At 38.0% G+C, this 21,815-nt stretch overlaps 2 protein-coding genes across 3 annotated transcripts in view; one reads left to right on the top strand and one right to left on the bottom strand.

Moving 5' to 3' along the window:
- The window catches only part of LAMB1 (laminin subunit beta 1), a 72,304-nt gene extending 56,896 nt beyond the window's left edge, over positions 1-15,408 (top strand). For both annotated transcript variants that reach the window (XM_036010788.1, XM_028525170.2), the window contains 9 exons: positions 1,798-1,982; positions 2,972-3,213; positions 5,879-6,082; positions 6,744-6,888; positions 8,658-8,865; positions 9,045-9,186; positions 13,161-13,337; positions 14,769-14,928; positions 15,117-15,408. In XM_036010788.1, the coding sequence (XP_035866681.1) occupies positions 1,798-1,982; positions 2,972-3,213; positions 5,879-6,082; positions 6,744-6,888; positions 8,658-8,865; positions 9,045-9,186; positions 13,161-13,337; positions 14,769-14,928; positions 15,117-15,253 (1,600 nt within the window). In that variant the 3' untranslated portion in view covers positions 15,254-15,408. The remainder of the gene's footprint in view (positions 1-1,797; positions 1,983-2,971; positions 3,214-5,878; positions 6,083-6,743; positions 6,889-8,657; positions 8,866-9,044; positions 9,187-13,160; positions 13,338-14,768; positions 14,929-15,116) is intronic.
- Positions 15,409-18,309: 2,901 nt separating this feature from the next.
- DLD (dihydrolipoamide dehydrogenase) overlaps positions 18,310-21,815 on the bottom strand; it is a 33,246-nt gene continuing 29,740 nt past the window's right edge. The window contains exons 10-14 of the mRNA XM_028525559.2: positions 21,231-21,401; positions 20,726-20,915; positions 20,176-20,313; positions 19,180-19,269; positions 18,310-19,085 (exon numbers count right to left, since the gene is read on the bottom strand). Coding sequence (XP_028381360.1) covers positions 19,020-19,085; positions 19,180-19,269; positions 20,176-20,313; positions 20,726-20,915; positions 21,231-21,401 — 655 coding nt within the window. The 3' untranslated portion in view covers positions 18,310-19,019. The remainder of the gene's footprint in view (positions 19,086-19,179; positions 19,270-20,175; positions 20,314-20,725; positions 20,916-21,230; positions 21,402-21,815) is intronic.

Genomic DNA, 21,815 nt, shown 5'->3' with positions numbered 1-21,815 from the left:
CAAGAGGGATGTTTCAGAGCTATATCCTACACACTAAAGTGATTTTACATTATGATAAAATTACAGTAATATTTTTTGATGAGACTTTAATCAGCATCTCCAAGAAGCCACATGGACTTTTCATCTCAACACTATTTGTGGGCTGCAGGAAGGGAACAGCTGATATTAGGTCAAGTACCTGGTACAAGGTCCTTCCTAGACCTTATATATTTAAAGTCCCTTGATGTCAAACCTCAGGTTTTGTGTCCAGACCATGTGGTTGACCAGGGTGTTATGAAATGTCTAATGGGGTGATAATGCACTTAGTGAGGACTTTTACCTCATTAGAAAATCTAGTGCAGCTAAGCCTCCTCGCACACTGTTAAGTTTTGGAAGGCCGTGTTCTGAGTGCAAGCACATTCAGGAAATGATTCTTGGCCGTGGTCTCATGCACTGAAAAACGAACGAAAGAATACAGTGTCCCCAGAGAGCATGTCAGAAGAGATTTACATTCCTGAAACAGCACTCTTTGAGCCTCACTATTCGCTTCACAATGAGATAGATTGTAAGCATCTCAGGAAAACTGGCTTCATTCATCTTTTTTCAACATGATATACAAGGATGTATGGTTTACGTCCAAAGTGGCATTATTTAAAAATGTACAATGTTAGATTTGATTTTTTAAGAAATTGTAACATTGTATGAGACTTGAGAAGAAATAAAAGCCTATGTTGAATCCACAGGTTCAGTAAAGAGCAAAGCACTGAAAAAAAGAAATTATATTATAACAGCCCAGGGGAAAAAAGCCATTGTCTTATAAAATGCAATTTAACTATAAATCCTTTTAAAAGTACTTTTTCACTGGATTGAGTCATGATGTTATCTCAGCCTTAAATACCATTTTTCTCTTGGTCCTCAACCTTTCAGCATCCCTACATTTTTTTTCCAGTTTTTTATACTATTGTGTCCCTGAGAAGACAGTTATATTCAATTCGGTGACTCAGTAATACCCAGAGCTAAGGTCTTCTTCTCAAAGGTTATTTTGTGATATACACACAGGTATACTGTACATATAAGTAATATACAAGTCAGTGGCCAAAGCACAGCTTTAAAGATACAAAGATACAGAACAAAATGCTGTTTGGTTTAAAGTCCAATGAAATATGTTATGAAAGCTAAATGTTCATTGTATTTCATTCTCAATAGATAACTACTTTGTTTCTTTTGTAAAATAAAAGGGTTGCTTTTTGGTGGAAGAAGGAGGCTCCTTTGATGGGACCTTGAGTAAGGGGGTGCTGTATGAATCGCAGGGTGGCTCCTGCTGCCTTCCTGTGGCTGTGGGGCTTTTTTCCTGCATGTCCCATCTTGAAGGAGCTCCCTCCTGAGGTTCAGATACGAACATTTTTGGTAGTGGGCTAGGAGGCATAATTCTACACTGGAGTCACTTTGTCTTCTGAGTCTGTGAGATTATGTGGGCTCGCAGCTGCTTACATGCGGAGCCAGAACCCCACAGTCTGGATGTATGCTTGTATACGCATACGCATACGTATGCTTGTTAACAGCAGAGGTGCGGAACCCTGCGGACGGCCCATCCGCCATGACACGGCAGAGTGGTGCTTCTGTGCTTTTCTTCAAAGTCTTTGAAGAAAGAAAAATTGTTAGATTTAATACAGTCATAATGATAAGGAGAATAAAACCAGTATTTAGAGATAAATTGTTATCAAGTACTGAATTGGTTTGAAATTATAGAATTATAGTATTAGTAGAAAATGTGAAAAGGTTTATTTTACCTGGGTAAACTTCCCCTTCCCCTTGTAGGAAACTAACCAAAGAAGTTACGGAAAAGATGGCTCAAGTAGAGGTGAAATTATCTGACGTAGCTTCACAGAGAAACCGTACAGCCAAAGACCTAGATTCTCTCCAGACAGAAGCAGAAAGCCTCGACAACACAGTACAAGAGCTTGCTGAACAACTGGAATTTATCAAAAATTCAGATATTCGGGGTAAGCATTTTCTGTGCAAGTTTTCAATTTTTGACAGTGGATTTAACAATCTGTGCAACCACCTTTCAGGGAAAAAAATTAAGGAGTAGTTATACTTATACAGTCCTAAAATTATTCAGCCATTTGAAGGCAACCATGAGGCTGATGTGGCTCCCAGGGAAAATGAGTTTGACACCCATGTCTTAAAGCTTTTTCCCATTGTGTCTCTGGCACGAATGAGGACATTTTGCAAATGTGGGACCTGAGCCACAAAGACACTTAAGAGTCACAGCTGAGGTCCCAGGGAGTGAGCAACAGTCCTTCATTAGAGTGGCGTGTGTTTCCTAATTTTTTTCAGTTAGTGCTTTAACCTTCTAGGCTTTTCTTGGAAAGGGCTCTTGAACAGTTAAGAAATTAGGTTGATACTTCCGCAGATCCTTTTACATTCAAGAATGTTGGTTGGTCAGGAAATAATTTTGGCAAATCCATTTCTTGTTGTCATAGGCCATATATAGCAAAAGAAAGTAAAATATGTCAGATCACACTGTCCATCCTGTTTAATGCATGATCGCTTAATTTTTGTGCTAGGTCCTTAAAGCTAAACAGCCATGCTGTTTTATGTTTATAATACTAGCCATTTGAGTGCATCTAAACAAATGACTGAGAATGGGGGAAATTAGCTGGATGTGTAATCTACAGGGTGCCTGACTCCAGCCATCTAGAACGACTGGATGTGTGCCTACACCAAAACAACATCTGCATGGTTGACTTAATTATTCATTCAGATGTTTGGCATCCTCCAGAGCCAGAGTAGGTGCTAATAGGATGCAGTATATTCATTAGTCATAACAGGAAAGTTATGGTTCTTAAAAGATTTTATTTCTTAAAAAATTTTAAAACAAAACCATATAGTAAACTTAGGGCTAGAAAGGCACTCTATATGGACATTGCTTGATGAGGAGACTGGGTACAAGGGGATTAACTGTGGGCAACTTCATTCCATGCCCTAGGTGCCCTGGACAGCATCACCAAATATTTCCAGACATCTCTAGAGGCAGAGAAGAGAGTGAATGCCTCAACCATAGATTCCAACAGCACTGTGGAGCAGTCAGCGCTCACCAGAGACAGAGTAGAAGACTTGATGCTGGATCGAGAGTCCCAGTTCAGGGAAAAACAAGAGGAACAGGCCCGCCTTCTGGATGAACTGGCAGGCAAACTACAAAGCCTAGACCTTTCAGCTGCTGCCGAAATGGTAAGGTTAGGGGGATTGGCCTCAAGGCCATCATGCTATAGGGGAAAGAAAAGCACCCTGTTTTGTCTTTAATATTGTTTACTTTGCAAATGAATCAGCAGGAGCACAACTCCCAGGCTCCCACCTCTGGACCACAGAGTGCGGTATGGTGACCAAGCCAGGTCAAAAACAACAGCCAGTGTGTTTCTTCTAATCTTCCATCTCTTTCTCATGATTCTTGGGTTCTGGTATAACCCAAGAATTCTTGGGTATAACCCAAGAATCATGACTATTCCCCCATACTGTTGTACTGACTCAGTGACTTCTTATTTAAATTTGATCCTTTTTTATACTGTGGACATTCATGTTTTTACTTTGTTCTGATTTGAAGTGCAAACTCCATCTCAGTGGAGTATTCGGAATCATTCTGGGAGGGTTGTCCTAAAAAAAAAAAGTTAAAGAGCACTAAAGAATTTTTCCATGGGTGTTAGTTAAAATGTGCCTTTGTTCCAGTAACTTTACCTGGTGAACATTAACCCTAAGACCAGCCTAGAAAGTAGATTCATTTTCCAGAAACTTTTAAACAGTAACTCTGGAGCCAAATGAAATTGAGTAGTGACTTTAAAGAAAATCAGGCAGAAGGCCAAAAAAACCAATGTCTGTTTCTTCCTCTTGATTCCATATTGTTTTTCATATAAGATCACCTATCTGAGAGTTTGGAGGGTATTTTTTATAGACATTTATTTTGTAAGGCTTGTGCTGTCTTAGCTTAGAAACAGGGCGGGTGAATGGAGGGGAAGGTGAGTGCACAGAAAATGGAGAGCTCTGTCTTAGTGATGGCTCCTCCCCCGCCCTCCTCTGTCCCCACAGCCCCTTTCTCTGAATAGACAAAAACTCAGTCTGTACTGTGTTGTGCCCAATTTAAGTGATGCATATAATACGTACTCATTATTTTAAGAAACTTTATAGCATCTAGTGGAAATAGGAAGTAAATAATAGGCAGTCACTATTTAATAGAAAAACAGGGGCTCAGAGCAATGTGTAAATTGTACCTAACAGGACACAAAGTTGTTAGTCATGAAATGCCAGTTCTTTCAATCTTTGCTTTCAGTATTGACTCCTTCCTTACAAATTCCAATAAAAAACCAGTAACTACAAATAAGAAATCCACAGACTAAAATGAAAAGCAGCTAAGCATGCTAAAGGATGTTTGCTTTGCAGCAGAGAAAGTATCTCGGAATGGTTGACAGTGGGCCGGCTCCTCTGGCCATTTAAAGGGGCACCTGTCCGTTGATTGCTTTTCCATGTGGTGAGCTACCTGGGGATTAGCCATCTCCTTCCTGTCTCTCCTTGTATATGTTTGTCTTGGTTAATTATTCTGTGAGAACTCCTTAGTGCCACTTCTTATGTAGGAACATTTTGGTCCCTTTGTGTTTTTTCATGTGCCTGTGGTTCTTTGTCTTTATGTCTATTTAGCTAGACCCATGCTGGGTTTTTTTTTTTCCGGCTGCCCTGTGTGTTGAAATAAAACAGATCTTGTAGTGTGCTGTCAGATTGTTTTTAGAAAGCGTCCCTGAGGCCTTGTGCTGCTCTGCTGGATTAAAGCTCATGTTCTTTAGCACACAGAAGTTTTATCTTCTGAAGTTTGATATGCACTGTAAACCAGATACAGGAAAGACTTATTTATTTTTAAATGTAATGGTATTGTAATTATCATAGAATTATTAGGCTAGAGAATTGATTGTATTTATGAAAAAGTACTTTTTTACTTCTTATAAATAATACTTTCCTTGTTCAGGAATATTCTGTTAACTGCCTTTCACTGCAGTAAATCTTTTGCTTCTTCAGTAGGAGCATTTTCCACAAAAGTAGAGCTTTAAATACAATTTCTTCCTGCTCAGGCTTTTACGTCACATAGCAAACTTCTAATTTACCAATTAGCCATGTGTTTGCCATGTCCAAGCCCTGATCTTTGGAAGTTTCTGGTAGATAAGAAAGGAGGAAAGTCTCGGTATTGCTTATTTGAAAAAGTTACATCCACCTTTGTTCCTACTCCTTTCTCTCTCCCTCTCACATCTGGAATGTTCCCCTACTTCCCCTTCCCCGAGCCCACCAGAAACATCCTTCCCCAGTGACAACTACGAGCCATCAGCAGTCTCTCCTTTGTGTGCTTCCCTTCCCTTCATACTTGCTGCATCTGACCTGTTCTTGGCTGTTTTATGTAGTCACCCTGTCTTCCTAACTAGATGGGAAGTTACTAAGAGGCCAGATAACAGGCCTTTTGTGTCACCCTATTCACCAGGGTATTTAACATGGCACTAGTCCAAAAAAGGTCCCCAATACCTTTTTTTTTAATCCAACTGGTAGAACAAAGGGAAAAGAAGCATTCTGTGGCTCTCGATTTGGCAGACTTCAACCCAACAGAGCAGATAATGTTGCTTCCTGCTCAGAACTCCCTGCTCCAGTTCATTTGGGCAGAAGGTATTGATGAACATGCTAAATTTTTGTTGTTTCCTTGGAAATAAGCAGGTTAGCTTATTCCTAAACTCTCTGTTCCTCTCTCCATCCTGAACACCCTCGCTGAGGACCACCTACACACTCTCTGGGGCCACCCAGGTCCTGTACAGCTGTCCCACTGCAGCAGACTCCTTCTCTGAACCTGTGCCTGCTCCTTGGCTCGTTGCAGACCTGTGGGACGCCGCCAGGGGCCTTGTGCTCCGAGACTGAATGTGGCGGCCCCAACTGCCGAACTGATGAAGGACAGAGGAAGTGTGGGGGGCCTGGCTGTGGTGGTCTCGTCACTGCTGCACACAGCGCCTGGCAGAAAGCCATGGACTTCGACCGAGACGTCCTGAGTGCCCTGGCTGAGGTCGAACAGCTCTCCAAAATGGTAATTTAGTGGATGGCTTCCATTTTACTGTTTGTTTACTTTCAATATGGAGTGGAAAATCTGAAAAGGAGAAATCAATTCAAAGTACTGACTAAAATAAGAAGTGCATTTCACACCAAGTATGAAAATTCAAGTTTTTGTGAGGTCAGGGAAAGCGATGAGCAGTTTTATTCATAGGTGTTTAAGAATTTGCTTTCTTATCATGACAATAATTTGGGATAATCATGTTACTTACCGTGGGTACAGGGTTATGAATACATCCAGCTGCACTACAAAACTTCTGTACTAAGCAGTTGAGCACTTATTCTTCTAAAGTGATACATGAAGTATTAATCTCATATTAACTGAAATATTTATGTTGGTACCTGAGAAAAAGACTAAAGAATATTAGTCACCAAATATAGGTCACCAAATGTTTTTGAAGGAGTTAACAGCTAGAAAAAATTCATATGCTAGTCTTATCTATATGACAATACTGTATAAAAATCTGTATACTGAATACTTTCACTCTGTATAGGAACATCATATGAGACATTTGTTTCGAAAAGCTGTGATTCCAAATGTTAGTTTTTCAACATGATTTTCTGGACCATTTATAATATTCTGATCTGCTTTAGAAAGAATAAACTTGTTCCCTGGATAATTTATTCTTCATACATAGGTTTCTGAAGCAAAACTGAGGGCAGATGAGGCCAAACAGAATGCTCAGGATGTCCTGTTGAAAACCAATGCTACCAAAGAAAAAGTGGACAAGAGCAATGAGGATCTGCGAGATCTGATCAAGCAGATCAGAGACTTTTTAACCCGTAAGGAGCTTTTTCATTTTACTTTTAGACATCTCTTCCTCTCTTGAAATAGAAAACTGATAAGGGTCTATGTTTCAGAGGCCATAATTCAAATCTGCATTTTAGATAAAATCAATTTCTAGCAGTGAATAAAATAACATTTCCAAGTTTTAAAAAAATTCCATGTTAAGAAATGTTTCCTACCTTCAGAAGTTTATATATATGTGTGTGTCAGTAACCTCTGATTTTATGCAGATACAGACACATCTGATCTGATACCCAAGCTGCAGATCAAGAAGTGAGAGCAAATTATACACTATGAGACTTGTATTTGGGATTTGTTGCAAATTACAGATAATGTTGTTAGAACCTTAAGTGAAGTAGTTTATTTTGGCATTATCCCCAAAGCCTCCTAATGCTCTTATTTACAGGATATTATACCTATGGTTAGACAACTCTGTACCTTAAGTATTTTGTAGAGAAAGAAAATCTCTAGAATTTGTGATCTAGTTCGTAAGTATTGCTGGTCAGTTTGAGTGTTACCAGTAAGGATGGTTTCAGCTAAAAGTTACAGAAAACTATCAACTGAAATAGACTTAATCAAAGAGATATGTAACACAGAACAAGAAGTTCAGTAATAGGATAGCTCCATGGTCCTGGGACCCATGTACTTTTCATCTTTCTGCTCTGCCATTTTAAGCCTATTAGCTTTATTCTCAGGCTAGCTCCTCCTGGTTACAAGGCAGCTGCAAAAGTTCCACACTTCATATAAAGACACAATAATATCTAATGGAAGAAAGACCACCTGTCCTTTTGTTGTATTTTTTTAAAGGAGGAAAATATTTCCCAGAACTCTCTGAGTGATCTCCTCCATAAATCTCACTAACAAGAAATGAATCCCATGCCTATGCATAAGTGTCACTGGCAAATGGAATGGAATGACCATCTTTAGCACACTAATTAGGATTTACATCGACATCACTCATTCACAGAGTCGCCAGGTGTTGGAACTGACTCAAGGGTACATGAAACACAATCAGGATTTAAATCTGTTGATAAGCTTACCTTACTTTATGGTACCTGAACAAGATAGGTATTCTGTTAGCAAGAAAAAGGGTTAAAAACTAATGATATAGTTAAAGCTTAACCTCTTTGTATTTTGCTTACCTCCTTTCACATTTGACATCTGAAACTCCTTGGATTCTGACAGATAATATGCCATCCTGATTCTCTTGCTTCTCTGACTGGATTTTCTTTCTGTAATTTCCCGAATCCAGATCACTTATAAAGAATATCAACACTTTATATCTGCATTTACAGTAGTTTCCTACCAATTTTTTTCAACCTCAATTGAAAGTTTTTACTGCCTGTTAGGATCAAGTCCCAGCTTTCTACCCTGGTCTCTATTGTCTTCTACAATCTGAACCACTCAGTCCACTCAACTTTCACATAATAGGCTCTGCTCATACTGTTTCTCCATTCAAAGATGTCCTTTCTTCTTTCAAATACCATTATCCTTCAAAACCTGATCAGTTCCTCGTGCTCCACAAAAACATCCATGGCTCTCCCAGACTACAGCAAATTCTCTTAGTCCTTGCTGTCTGCATTACTTTCTCATGTGCATAGGTCTCATCTCTCTGTTCAGCTACATTATACTCATAAACAGAAAATGTCTTTCATCTTGGTGTAACCTCACCATGCTGCTCACATCATAGATGACCAGTAAGTGGCTGAATGTGTGGCCCATATATGTTTTTATCTCTTTATGGGAACATCTTTGTTTTTAACAGAGGATGGTGCTGATTTGGACAGCATTGAAGCCGTTGCTAATGAAGTACTGAAAATGGAAATGCCTAGCACCCCACAGCAGTTACAGAACTTGACAGAAGATATTCGAGAGCGAGTTGAAAGCCTTTCTCAAGTGGAGGTTATTCTACAGCAAAGTGCTGCTGACATTGCCAGAGCTGAGATGTTGTTAGAAGAAGCTAAAAAAGCCAGGTATCCGAAGATACGGCATTTTAAAAAGTGTAAAAAACATTCAACCAACAAAAATTTCTAAGAGTATCTCTGGGTTATTTCAGGAAGGCTGTTTTTTAAAAGAAATATTCTTTTCTGAAAGGAAGTACGGTACTATTTTCACATTCACACATAATATATTGTCTCATTCTTTTACTCAGCAAAAGTGCAACAAATGTTAAAGTCACTGCAGACATGGTAAAGGAAGCTCTGGAAGAAGCAGAAAAAGCCCAGATTGCAGCAGAAAAGGCAATTAAGCAAGCAGATGAAGACATCCAAGGAACCCAGAACCTACTAACTTCGGTGAGATACCATGATCATTGTTGTATGTAGGTGTAAACACTCGCATGTACTCTTATCAGGAAGGTGTGTTTCATAGTTAGAAAATTCTTACAACTGAACTATTCCCTTAGCACAGAGGCTAAAAGTGACACGTTTCCAAGGAAGTAAAAGGACTCTGAGGACATTGGAACACCAAGCCCACCTTCATTTGCACCCCACAAAAAGCTTGAGACAACTTCCTGTTCTTTCTAGAGATCGCACAGGCTCTGTTCAATAGTGTGAACAGTACCAGACAACAAAAGAACTGTTCACATGCATTTAATGCTTTATTCTAAAAATCCTCTCTGAAAGTAATGCAGATATAATTGTTTAAAACAAAAGAGGTCTATAAGCAAAACTTTTTCCTTCCAATTTCAGAGAAGTTCATTTCTTTGATAAAACTGGGTGAAGAAAATGGATGACTCATCCAGTCCCTCCCCATCTTCTCAGAATATGCTTTGAAATTAGATGCTTCCAATACTGGCAGATGTCTCAAGCCAGCGAGCCCTTCATGTTTACTTTTCAGCCTATTTCTCTTGTCACCCATTGAAACAAACCTGTCCCCCATAGTCTACTGCTCTCACTTAAGATGGGCCTGGCAGTTCATCAGCCACTTTTCCTCCTGAAACTTTGAGCATCGACAAGGCCTTTTCTTCAGGCTACTTGTTCAAGTTTATAAAACTGTGTTTTCCATCAGGCTATGTTCTAACCCTTTATTTTTATTTTTTGTCTCTAGGTTTTTTAAATTTCTTAGTATATGGCTACAAGAAAAGTATTTCGGTAACTTTTTAAAAATTACTGTTTTGAAAAGCAAGTTAGAAAATATTAATCAAACGATAGGTGAGGTATTGGGCTTGACGATGCACGTTAGTTATGGTGCTTCTGTTTCTCAGGGACCCTGGGAGGCAGCAAATGGTTTAAACTGGCAACAGTAGAAACAAAGACAACCTCTAACTAAACTGTGCCTAATGAAAAGCTTGTCAGAAACTATTCATGCATAAAACTGTAAACTTATCTCCTAAGAATTATAACTACTAAAAATTTTTTTCTAAATTAATTAGTAGGTAAGCTTTTAGGTCAAGGGTCATTTGATTTGAAATACAAATTTTAGCATATGTCTATACTGACCCATTAGTTCCATTACAACATTATGGTTCCTCAAATAATTCTATGGGAATAGCCCCATCCCTAAAGATCATTTTTAAGAAAAAGTTAGTACTGAGTGAAACTTTTTTCTTTCATGGGCCAGACTGCTTACTTTGGCTAGCTTTTAAAAAAAAGTTTATTCATTATCTTTTGATAAGAAATCAAATGTGGATTTCTCACCAGTTGCGCAGATATTTTCCCCTAAATGACTTTATTTATAGTTTCCATCTCCCTATCTTAGTAACTTTTCAGTCTTAAAAGAGCATCGCTGGTCTCCATGTCTTCAGTAATTAGCTAAAAACACCAAAATTAACTTTAAAGGCAGTTTCTGAAGCGCCATAACCTCCACCACTGAAGTTTCATTTAAAGTTGACAGAAAAAACTAAAGATAACTGGAAGTTATAGTTTTCCCACCCACATTAATTTCACAATTTATGTGGAAATCCTTCTTCTCATATCTGCTTATCTGTGAACATTGGACCAGTTTGCAGGTGTCCTTAAAATGCTTCTCAACACATCAAGCTGCCTGGGGGTTGTTACTGTAAGGAGAAATTTGATATGAATTTCAGCCTAGATCACCAAAAGAATCAAGTTAATATATAAGATATCCAAAGACCATTTAAAGTTTGGCACATTAACTTCTGGTCAAGATGGAGGCATAGGCAAGCACGGCTCACCTCCTTGCACAATCACAGCAAAAATTACAACTAGACTACAAAACAAATATCACTCAGAATTGTCAGAAAACCAAGCTATATGGATGTCCAACAGCCAAATAATTAAAGAAGTCACATTCATCCAGATGGGTAGAAGGGACAGAGATGCAGAGAGGCACAGATGGGTGTGAAGAGGTATGGAAACATGGAATGGGCATTCCCACACCCATGTGTGATGGAAAAAAATCAGAAGGGATACCTCATGAATAAGGGATCCCAGACCACCCAGCCTAGGGTTCCAGCACCAGGAAAATAAGTCTCTGTAACTTCTGGCTGTAAAAACCAGTGGAGGTTTGGGGCAGTGGAAGAAACTGGGATTCTTAGGAGTTTCCTCTTCAAAGGCCCACAATGAACTTAGTACTTATGCAGACTCACTCCTTCTGGGCTCCAACACTGGGGCAACAGCTAGAAGGGCATTCTCGACATGGGGAGATATGGAAGTGTCTTAGCATCAGGGTGAGTGATGAGAGACAGCTTCCTCCTAGACAAAACTCAAGAGGCCAGGCAATGGCCTTGTCCATTTTCTGAGGCCTCCCCCACACAGAGCCACAGAGCAGTGACACTGGAGGTACTTAAGGCTCTGCCCCATCCAACTTACAGGCATACTTTTCTACAGTAGACCACTCTACCAAGACAGGGAGTCAAAGCAGCTCTACCTAAAACACAGAAACAAACACAGCGAGGCTACCAAAATGGGGAGACAATTAAATATGGCCCAAACTCCAGAAAAAGAACTAAACAAAATGGAGATAAGCAATTTATCAGATGCAGAGTTCAAAACACTCTTTATTAGGATGTTCAAGGAACTCATTGGGTACTTCAGCATAAAAAAGACCCAGGCAGAAATGAAGGTTACACTAAGTGAAATAAAGAAAAAATTTCAGGGAATCGACAGTAGAATGGATGAAGCGGAGAATCAAATCATTGATTTGGAACATAAGGAAGAAAAGAAACATTCAATCAGAACAGCAAGAATGAAAAAAGAATCCAATAAAACAGGGATAGGGTAAGGAGCTCTGAGACAATGTCAAATGTACCAACATTTGAATCATAGGGATGCCAGAAGGAGAATAGAAAGAGCAATAAATGGAAAACTTATTTGAAAAAATAATGAAAGAAAACTTCCCTAATTTGGTGAAGGAAATAGACATACATATCCAGGAAGCACAGAGTCTCAAACAAGATGGACGCAAAGAGGCCCACTCCAAGACACATTATAATTAAAATGCCAAAGGATAAAGATAAAGAGAGAATCTTAAAAGCAGCAAGAGAAAAGCACATAGTTACCTGCAGGGAAGTTCCCGTAAGATTGTGAGCTGATTTCTCAAAAGAAACTTTGCAGGCTGGAAGGGACTGAAAAGAAGTATTCTAAGTGATAAAAAGCAAGGACCTACAACCTAGATTACTCTGTCCAGCAAAGCTATCCCTTAAAATGGATGGACAGATGAAGTGCTTCCCAGGCATGGTAATGCTAAAGGAGTTCATCAACACCAACCCATTATTAAGTGAAATGTTACAGGGACTTATTTAAGAAAAAGATAAAAACTATGAACATTAAAATGGTAATGAATTCATAACTATCAATAATTGAATCTAAAAAAAAATAAAACCAGCAGTATAGAAACAGAATCATAGATATGGAGGTTATTTGGAGGGTGTTCAGCTGGGAGGGGGGAGGGAGAGAATGGGGGAAAAAGTATAGGGAATAAGAATAATAATTGGTAGGTACAAAAAAGACAGGGGGGTGTTAAGAATAGTATAGGAATGGAGAAGCCCAAGAACTTATATGCATGACCCATGGACATGAACTGAGGAGGTGACTGCTGGAGGGAATGACGGGTATAGGGTGGAGGGGGGTAAAGTAGGAAAAATTTAGACAACTGTAATAGCATAATCAATAAAATATATTAAAAATAATAAAGTTGGGCACTTATATAAGCTTTCTTGAAATTGTTTTTCTTTATAGTAATTACTTCTTTTGGTCTATAGTAAAATGGCATTTTTTTAAAATCTTCCTCTAAACTTATGTTCCATAGCATTTCCTACCATTTCCTAAATTAAGGGCTTGCTGACTGATTGACATTCTACTTTTAGATTGAGTCTGAAACAGCAGCTTCTGAGGAGACCTTGTACAATGCCTCCCAGCGCATCAGTGAGCTGGAAAGGAACATGGAAGAACTTAAGCGGAAGGCAGCCCAAAACTCTGGGGAGGCAGAATATATTGAAAAGGTAGTATATGCTGTAAAACAAAGTGCAGAAGATGTTAAGAAGGTAAGTAAATCTTTGTAACTTCACGGCTATGTTGATCCAGGAGCAACTAGTCTCCTCACTGCCTTCCTTGGAAATAATAAGGAACACAGCCCTAATACAGTTAATCATCAGATACATCCCAAATGACTTGTTCTGACACAGCAGTCTTTAAAGACACAGGGAAAAGAAAGGGAGTGGATATGAAAGTATCCAATAAGCATGACGTAGGCCCTCAAATCCAATCTTGGATAAGGTTTTACGAAGATGAAAGCACAGGGGTGAAGTCTTCAAACAAGCATATTGAGCTTGTATTTCTGTGTTTCAATTAGGAAGATCTTTATGGCACCCAGTAAATACCTGCCCATTTGAGAAGTCTTTAAAAGCAGTGTAGAAACAGCTTAGAGTTCATAGCAGAGAACAGCTAGTAGGAGGGAACCAACATCTCACCCCTTCCGCACTCATTTTGAATTAACAACCCCTTTGCTTTTCACTTAGCCTGATTTGCAGAGAAAATCTCATGTGACCCATTTTTCCCCCCACTAAAAGTCAAGTAATTTCTAAATTGTATGGGCTTTATCTCCAAAGAAGCCTTTTTAACCCTGGGAAGAGTGTTGCAACTCTTAAATGAATAGTAGGGAATTATAAACTGAAATTAATATCAAGATTTTTCCTGGAATTACTTTGGTTTTTGGGTATTATGTAACAGTGACTGGCGGACCTGTACCTCTGAGCTGGAGAAAACAACGAAACAGTAATAAAATTTCACTTCCACCTCTGTCTTCTCCACTAGTTTTCTGCAGTCTTGAGAGCATGGGAGTGCATTTTGCATAAATATGGCATTTGATTACAATCAGGAGCAAGACCCCTTGACATGAAATTCCTGTTATCAATGGCTATTGTTCTAAGTGTGTAACCATCTTTCCAAACCCAATTCCTCCTCTCAACCACCCGCATATGCCACAATCTTGCCCTTCCTTCCATTAAATATCTGCCTTTTCACTCTGATTCCGGATACCGAGTCTCTACAAACCCAAGTCAAGTATCCAGATGGTCCTTTAAATTTTTTCAAAATGGGCCTTTTTTGAGGTCTAAATGTTTGGATTCCAGCACATCTACTTTTGAGAAAATCTCTTTAGTGTCTCCACAGAAAGCTAACCAGTAGAATAACCAGCTCAGCTCTTGAGACCAGTTATAACACCAAAATGTCTTAAATCTTTTGTTCTTAAAAACCTTGTCAATGTTGTATTTAATTCCACTATTTCAAGATAATGTTTTCAATTATTTTATTGAATAGCCTGAGTATCCTTGATGGTGGCTCTCAATCCAGAATGCTTGCTGTTCAAGTTCATTATCTATGTGGCCCAAGCTTGCCACGATTAGACTACACACTGCTCTTAAATGTAATTACTGACACTAACATTACCACTTCTTTGTCTAAATGTGGAACTGCAGTCTCTGGATGGTGAACTTGATGAAAAATATAAGAAAGTAGAAAATTTAATTGCCAAAAAAACTGAAGAATCAGCTGATGCCAGAAGGAAAGCTGAAATGCTACAAAATGAAGCAAAAACACTTTTGGCTCAAGCAAACAGCAAGCTGCAACTCCTGAAAGGTAGGTCTTTTCACTTAGGTTCATGCTTTCATAAAGAATTTTAGAATTAATGCATCCACATTTTTTTTAATTTAAAAGTAAAAATTTATTTACTTGATCTTTGGTGCTTAACAGAGCCTTATAAGCAAAGATACCTGAGTATCATCATAATATAAATTGCTTAGACTTTTTCTTTTTCTCTCTCACAGAGTTAGAAAGAAAATATGAAGACAATCAAAAATATTTAGAAGATAAAGCTCAAGAATTAGTAAGATTGGAAGGAGAAGTCCGTTCACTCCTAAAGGATATAAGCCAGAAAGTTACTATTTATAGCACCTGCTTGTAACGGAGGAGGGGCTATATGAGATGGCTGAGTGACCAAAGCAAAATAGCTACATTTTAAAACTGACTTACTGAACTTCAAAGTAAAACTCATTGCCTATTTAATGTTTTTAATCACCACATTTTGTATGAAATTTAATAAAGTACACTGCTTTTGTATAAATTTGTTTAGTGTAATTCATAAATTGTTACTTTTACTGAGTCAGTGTTCATGAATCCCTTGGACAAAGAATGTTATTTTCACTGTGGATAGGACTTATAGACAAGTTGATTGCCTCCATGGAGACCCTAACTTCTGTTACACATATAAACAAGCTTTTACTCATGTTTGCTAGGTCAATACCCTCCACAAACCCACCCCAAAATCACTTCCCAGTGATTTTTGGATAAAAGGGTAGAGCCTGAGTTACTTGCATAGTATCAATGGCTGCTTAGTTGCTCTAATCTCTGGAACTCCCATAAGTATTCCTTGCTCTAGGGAAGAGAACAAAAAGCACCAACTCTTAGAAAATTGTGGCTTTTAAGTACTACCACTTTGAATGGGTTTAGGGTTGCTGTGGGGAAGGGTCACATTAACTCAGGCCAGGGTCAACAGGTGCTGCTTGTGCCAAGTGAGCAGTGCTACTCCAAGTACAGAATGACACTGTAATTTCTCAGCTTTTATTTTTTGTATTTTTTATTGTTGTTCAAGTACAGTTGTCTCCATTTCCTCCCCACCCCTGCCCCACCCATCTCACACCTTTTATATTTTATTTGAATTCACAAACTAAAGGTTCTCTGCTAGGATCTGCAGGTGAGGCCAAAACAATCACATGACAATCACTTATTCCACAAGGTAAAGAAAACAGCTGGAATACAAAGCCTGTGTCAACTTTATCCCTGAACTAACTGGGTAACAGCCCAGGCCCTAAGGGATTTTTTCACACATTCTTAGAGTAAAACTATGCAGTGTACTACTTAACAACCACCCACACACCCAGCACAGCTGCATTTGAAACTGGGCCTGAACAAAAGTTATGTAAACAGTTGTAATTTAAACAGTAAGGCAACTTCCCTCTGGTTCAAGGCAATTAATAGTCACTTTTTTAGGTAGGAATCCTACAAACTAACAAAGTGGTCATACTGCATCACCTACTAGAGCAACTAAGTCTTTTTTCCCCCTAAGTATTGTACTTAAAATAGAAACCATAATATTCCCCATTCCTTTATGGCTGAACAACTAAAGACCTCACTTTGAAACCAGTAATTTTAATCAGCTTAATGAACTGGACAACTAACTCAGTCCCACCTTTCACAAGCCAAGAAAATACTGCAAACTTAGTAAACATAAGTGAACATTTAAAATTTGATTTCTACCCAGGACTTCAGTCCCACACAAACAAATTTGCATTCTCATATTGAATGGGAACCCTTAAAGTTGAATTTAACTATTATTTTGTGTCTATATAGCTAGGACTTCATACTAAATTATACTTCACTATTCCCTAACTAGAAACTTCTCCCCTAGAGTAGGGGACACGTTTGATATTTAAATAAACTGGCACTTCACATAATAGGATTTCAGATTTTTAAAAAGATGCAGAGTTCATTTTCAATAATGGCAAATAGCACATATCTGACCAACCCTCCTGGTGATAACAGTTGCAAACTCTGAACATATACCTGCTCCCCACCAAAGATAAATGGAGAATAACCAAGCAGGTAAAAGGCAGAGAGGATGACACTGAAAAAAAGATCACCACTGGATGAAATTCTATTTGTAGTAACTTTTAACTTTAGGAGAGACCCCAGTAAGTGGCAACTTGAGCAGTAGCCAAGTTCTGTTGGTTAAGGACTTGAAGGACAGCATTTAGGGCAACCATAGGAACTGAAATATGAGGGAGGGAAACACCAGAAAGCAGGCACATGAGAGGAACTCCCAAACTGTGCATATACTTTGTCCAATTTCTGCTTGACCAGTGAACTACACATGCATGGGGCAGACTTCAGCTGCTGTACCTCACAAAGACGGCAAGTTTGGAGTCGGTGATCAGCTAAGTTAACTGCCTACTAAAACAAAAGGAGAGATATCACTACTTTTCAGAGGTGTGTAACAGAATCCAGTCTTTACACCGTATCATTCATAAGTACTGTGATACAATCCAGGACACTGAACACATTAAGAAAAAGGAAACTGACCCATATATAAATGCAATTAAAACCTTAAGACTACTAAAGAGTCTCCTTTTAGCTATGATCAGCTGATGGTATCTTACTCCATATAGCTTTCTACTGATAAATTATATTCTCCAAACTTTCCTTAAGACTAGCATAGCTTTTAAATTGCAATCAAGTGACTATCTGTCTAGTTAACATATTTCTAGTACTTTAAGATACTTTATTTTCCTCTTTAAATTTATACTATCCCAGCCCCGACCAGTGTGGCTCAGTTGGTTGGGCATCGTCCCACACAGTGAAAGGTCACTGGTTTGATTCCCACTCAGGGCATATGCCTTGGGTTGTGGGTTTGGTCTCCAGTTGGGGTGTGAATGAAAGAAAACCAATCAATGTCTCTGTCTTACATCAATGTTTCCCTCTCTTCCTCCCTCCCTTCCCCCACCTCTAAAAATAAATAAAGTATTATAAAAATTTATACTATCCCAGATTTGATAACTACTTAATCTGAAATGATTCTTAAATTTAGTTATATGCAAAAGTCTATTTGTCATTTAACACTTTCTTAAAATCTTCAAGAAATGGCCATCTTAAAGATTTACCAATGAATTCAATTTTATAGCACTCTAAAGAATCAGTTGTTTAGCCAATGGAAATCTACATAGGAAAAGACAGATTAAAGATTCCTTTACACTGTGTCTGCAAAAATATAAGCTAAACATTTAGTAGGTATCATTAAAATAGATGGCACGGTAGTAATAACTTTTTAAATGCCTTAATACTATGATGTGGGGAAAGGTAACATCCAAGTTTATAGGAGCTATAATAAAGAGCAATGAGAATACACACAAAATGTAGTCATAAGAACTTGGACCATCTTGATATACACTCAGAATAACCACCAAATGAATATTTAAGAAATGTTTATTTTCTTATCTCCATTTTCCATTGTAATACAATTAAATTGCCATTCAACGTTTGAATTTTGCAGATATACCTCCTTAATTTGATTAATTATATACTTCAGACTACAAGCCTCAATAGTAGCTTGAAAATCTAAACAAAAATTCTACCTCTAAACTGCAAGAATTTGGGGATTAAATAAAACAAGAGACGATCATTTTTTATTTACATGAGTTCAGTTTATACATATTTTAATCTTATAATGACCGACTCTTATGCCCAATATGAAAACCAAGTTTAAAATAACTTGATCACCTTGCTTCAAACACAGCTATTCACATACCATACTCCAGCTCCATCCATGGTAAATCCAATTTTACTATATACCAGAGATAAAAGCTACGTAACATAAATTCAGTGAAATTGAACCTTTTGCAAACAGCATGAAAATATGCATTGAAGAAAATTTTCCAGGATGCTACTGTAAGTAGCTTTTGGGTTTTGCAATATTAATGTACTGAAACAAAATATTAAATTTATTGAAAATATAGGTATGAGATTATTCCCTTCTGTCCAACCCTATTAAATACCTTCTAAACGTTTCATAATTCAGTCCTAGAAATTCTTGGAGCTGTAAGCATATCCTGTTCAGAAATGTGATCTCTACAAAAACTCCCAGGAAATTTCAGAAAAAATATACATAATCTTCTAATTTAAAAGTTGATTGGTTTGCCAAATGATGCAGCCAGGTTTGCTTCTCTAAAAGCTTCTGATAGGGTCTGCAAGGGAAGAAAAGTAATATTACAAGTCAAGGACTGGGGGGTCAGAAGAAAATTTAGTAGCCATGAATTCTGCTGTATTGTGAATAATTACCGGATGCGCATGACACACTCTAGCGATATCTTCACAGGATGCACCATATTCCAAGGCAAGAGCAGCTTCATTTACCATTTCACCAGCACCCTTTAAAACAGCAAGCCAAAAATTAATTTTACCTCCATGGCAAAAACAACTACACTAATGGGACAGATTAGTTGTAAGAGCAATGAACTAACTTCTTCCAGTCAGAAAAAGCTTAATAGAAAAGGTGGCACAGAAGGTACAGGGCTGGGTTCTGGGCTTAAAGCTTACCACTTACTACCTCAACTATGCAGACTCTGTGTGCTTCATTCCACTCCTTTACCTCAAAACTGGGAATAGCAATTCCTACCCCACACAGCTGTGACAATTAATGCATGTATTTAGGAAAAATCAGAGTGAGCACTCAAAAGTTCTATTATTACTGTGACATCAGATACCTAGGGGGAGGGCATGCTTTACATTCAGTGGTAGAAAAGGCTTCTCTTAGAAGGTAACATTTGAGCTGAGACATGAATAATAAAGGAGTCAATCACACAAAGATCTGGAGGCAGACACCGTTAAAGCAAAGGGTACTACCATAAGCACAAAGCTTTAAAATGGAAAAAAGTTTGACCTGTTATGAAATTGAGAAAAGGCCCATGAGGCAGGGAATTAACAAAAGGAAGAGTGGAAAGAGATGAAGTCAGTAAGACAGGCAGGACCAGATTTGGTGGGGAGTTGTGTGTAAGCCTGCAATTGAAAAGAACCATTGGTGAGTGGTAAGCAGGCACAAGGTACATGTTTTAAAAACATAAACATAGTTCCAGGTGTGGAAAGCAGACTACACAGTGTGCAAGACAGAGTACTGCCAGTACCTTGCTAGAAATGATGCACAAAAAGGCTATATACTCAAACTTGAGTGGTAAATAATAACCTCAGGATGTAAATACCTGGTGGTTTTAAGTCAATCTACTAAATTGCAGTGCTTTTCAAAAATCCTAATGGGATTTCTGGTTTTACAACACTCACTGGTCCCAGAATATGTGCTCCCAATACTCTGTCCGTTGATTTCTGCCCAAGAATCTTCACCATGCCATCTGTGTCAGCATTTGTCTTAGCTCTGCTGTTAGCAGCAAATGGGAATTTCCCAACTTTGTACTCAATACCCTGTGAGAGACAGAAAATGACAACCTACTCAAACTCTGAAAAAGTTCATCCCATTGGTGAAATCATCTACCATTTGTTCAGAAAATAAATCCCAAGAAAGTAATTCTTAACAGGCCATATAGGAGGAAAGACTAAAGGACTTGTTAATGAAATATATTTTGGTATAAACACAAACAAATGCAAATTTTGGTCTATCTGTGTGTTTTTCAGAGACAAAAAGAAAAGCTCTAGCGTTATTAGTTTTTGAATACAGGCAAGTGAATGGTTTCCTTTACAATACTAGCAAAGGAAAAAACATATAAACTAATCTATAATGTTCTACATAGTAATTAGAATACATTAATAAAAACAATTCTCAGTGTCATTAACTTAATTCACACACCAGAGTAAAATTACCCTACTTCAGGATTACCTCTTCCTTCAACTGCTCTTCTGATTTGCCAACCCAAGCCACTTCAGGGTGTGTGTAAATCACTGAAGGCACACAATTGTAGTCAATGTGCACAGCACCACCAGCCATTCCTTCAACACAGATGATGCCTTCATCCTCTGCTTTGTGAGCCAGCATTGGACCTGCCACCACGTCACCAATAGCATAGATACTGCAATAGCAATCAAGAGAAACAGTGAACTTCTGAAACCAGACACTTATCTTCAGTTATGCCATGTTCACAAAACTAAGTTTCTAAATATTAAGTCACCAAAAAATATATTAAATACAGTTCTTTAACTATCTGATTTGGGTTCTAATCTTGGGTAATGAAAAAATTCAATTAATTATTTTGCTATCACATATTAATTTACTATTTTTCCCCAAAGCCAATGTATTCTTTAAGCACAACAGAACTCTTATTTGCAAAGTAGTATTTGACATAAACTTCAAAATTATTGAAAAATGCAGCAACTATGCAACTTACTTTGGAATTTTAGTTTGGAATCTGGTATTGACTGGAATTCTACCTCTAGGATCTAGTTCGATGCCAAGCTCTTCCAGTCCCAAATTCTGAGTAAAAGGTCGTCGGCCAATGCAAACCAAGAGAACATCACAAGTGATAACTTCAGCTTTACCACCAGAAGCAGCTTCAATCCTAGACAACGAACATGTTATAACTGTTAAACACATATCTACATAAATAACTGATACACTTCGAATTCTAAAACCAGACATTTCTCAAGTACTGATGACACTTCTAACAGTGTTAAGTTTATTTTATTATAAATATAAACATAAGGGTCAGACAATGAAAAAAATATGCTCTCATGAGTTCTGTCATTAAAATCCCACAAAAGCAGGCAGTGTAACACAGGTTGGGGTCACAGGTATTAGAGTCAGAAAGATGCAAGTACAAGCAGTGACTCTGTCACTAACTGTGTGACCTAAGGCAAGGTATTTCATCAAGTTAAAAAAGTGTTTAATGAAGAGTGCCAGGCACATAGTAAACAATCTAATTAATATTATTGATTTCCCCATATAAGTATCTAAAAATATTGAATTCACTTTA

This window comes from Phyllostomus discolor, chromosome 10 (genome assembly GCF_004126475.2).
Source record: "Phyllostomus discolor isolate MPI-MPIP mPhyDis1 chromosome 10, mPhyDis1.pri.v3, whole genome shotgun sequence".
NCBI lineage: Eukaryota > Metazoa > Chordata > Mammalia > Chiroptera > Phyllostomidae > Phyllostomus > Phyllostomus discolor.
Note: the sequence above shows the minus strand (reverse complement) of the source record. Positions and strands in the feature narration are given on the sequence as shown.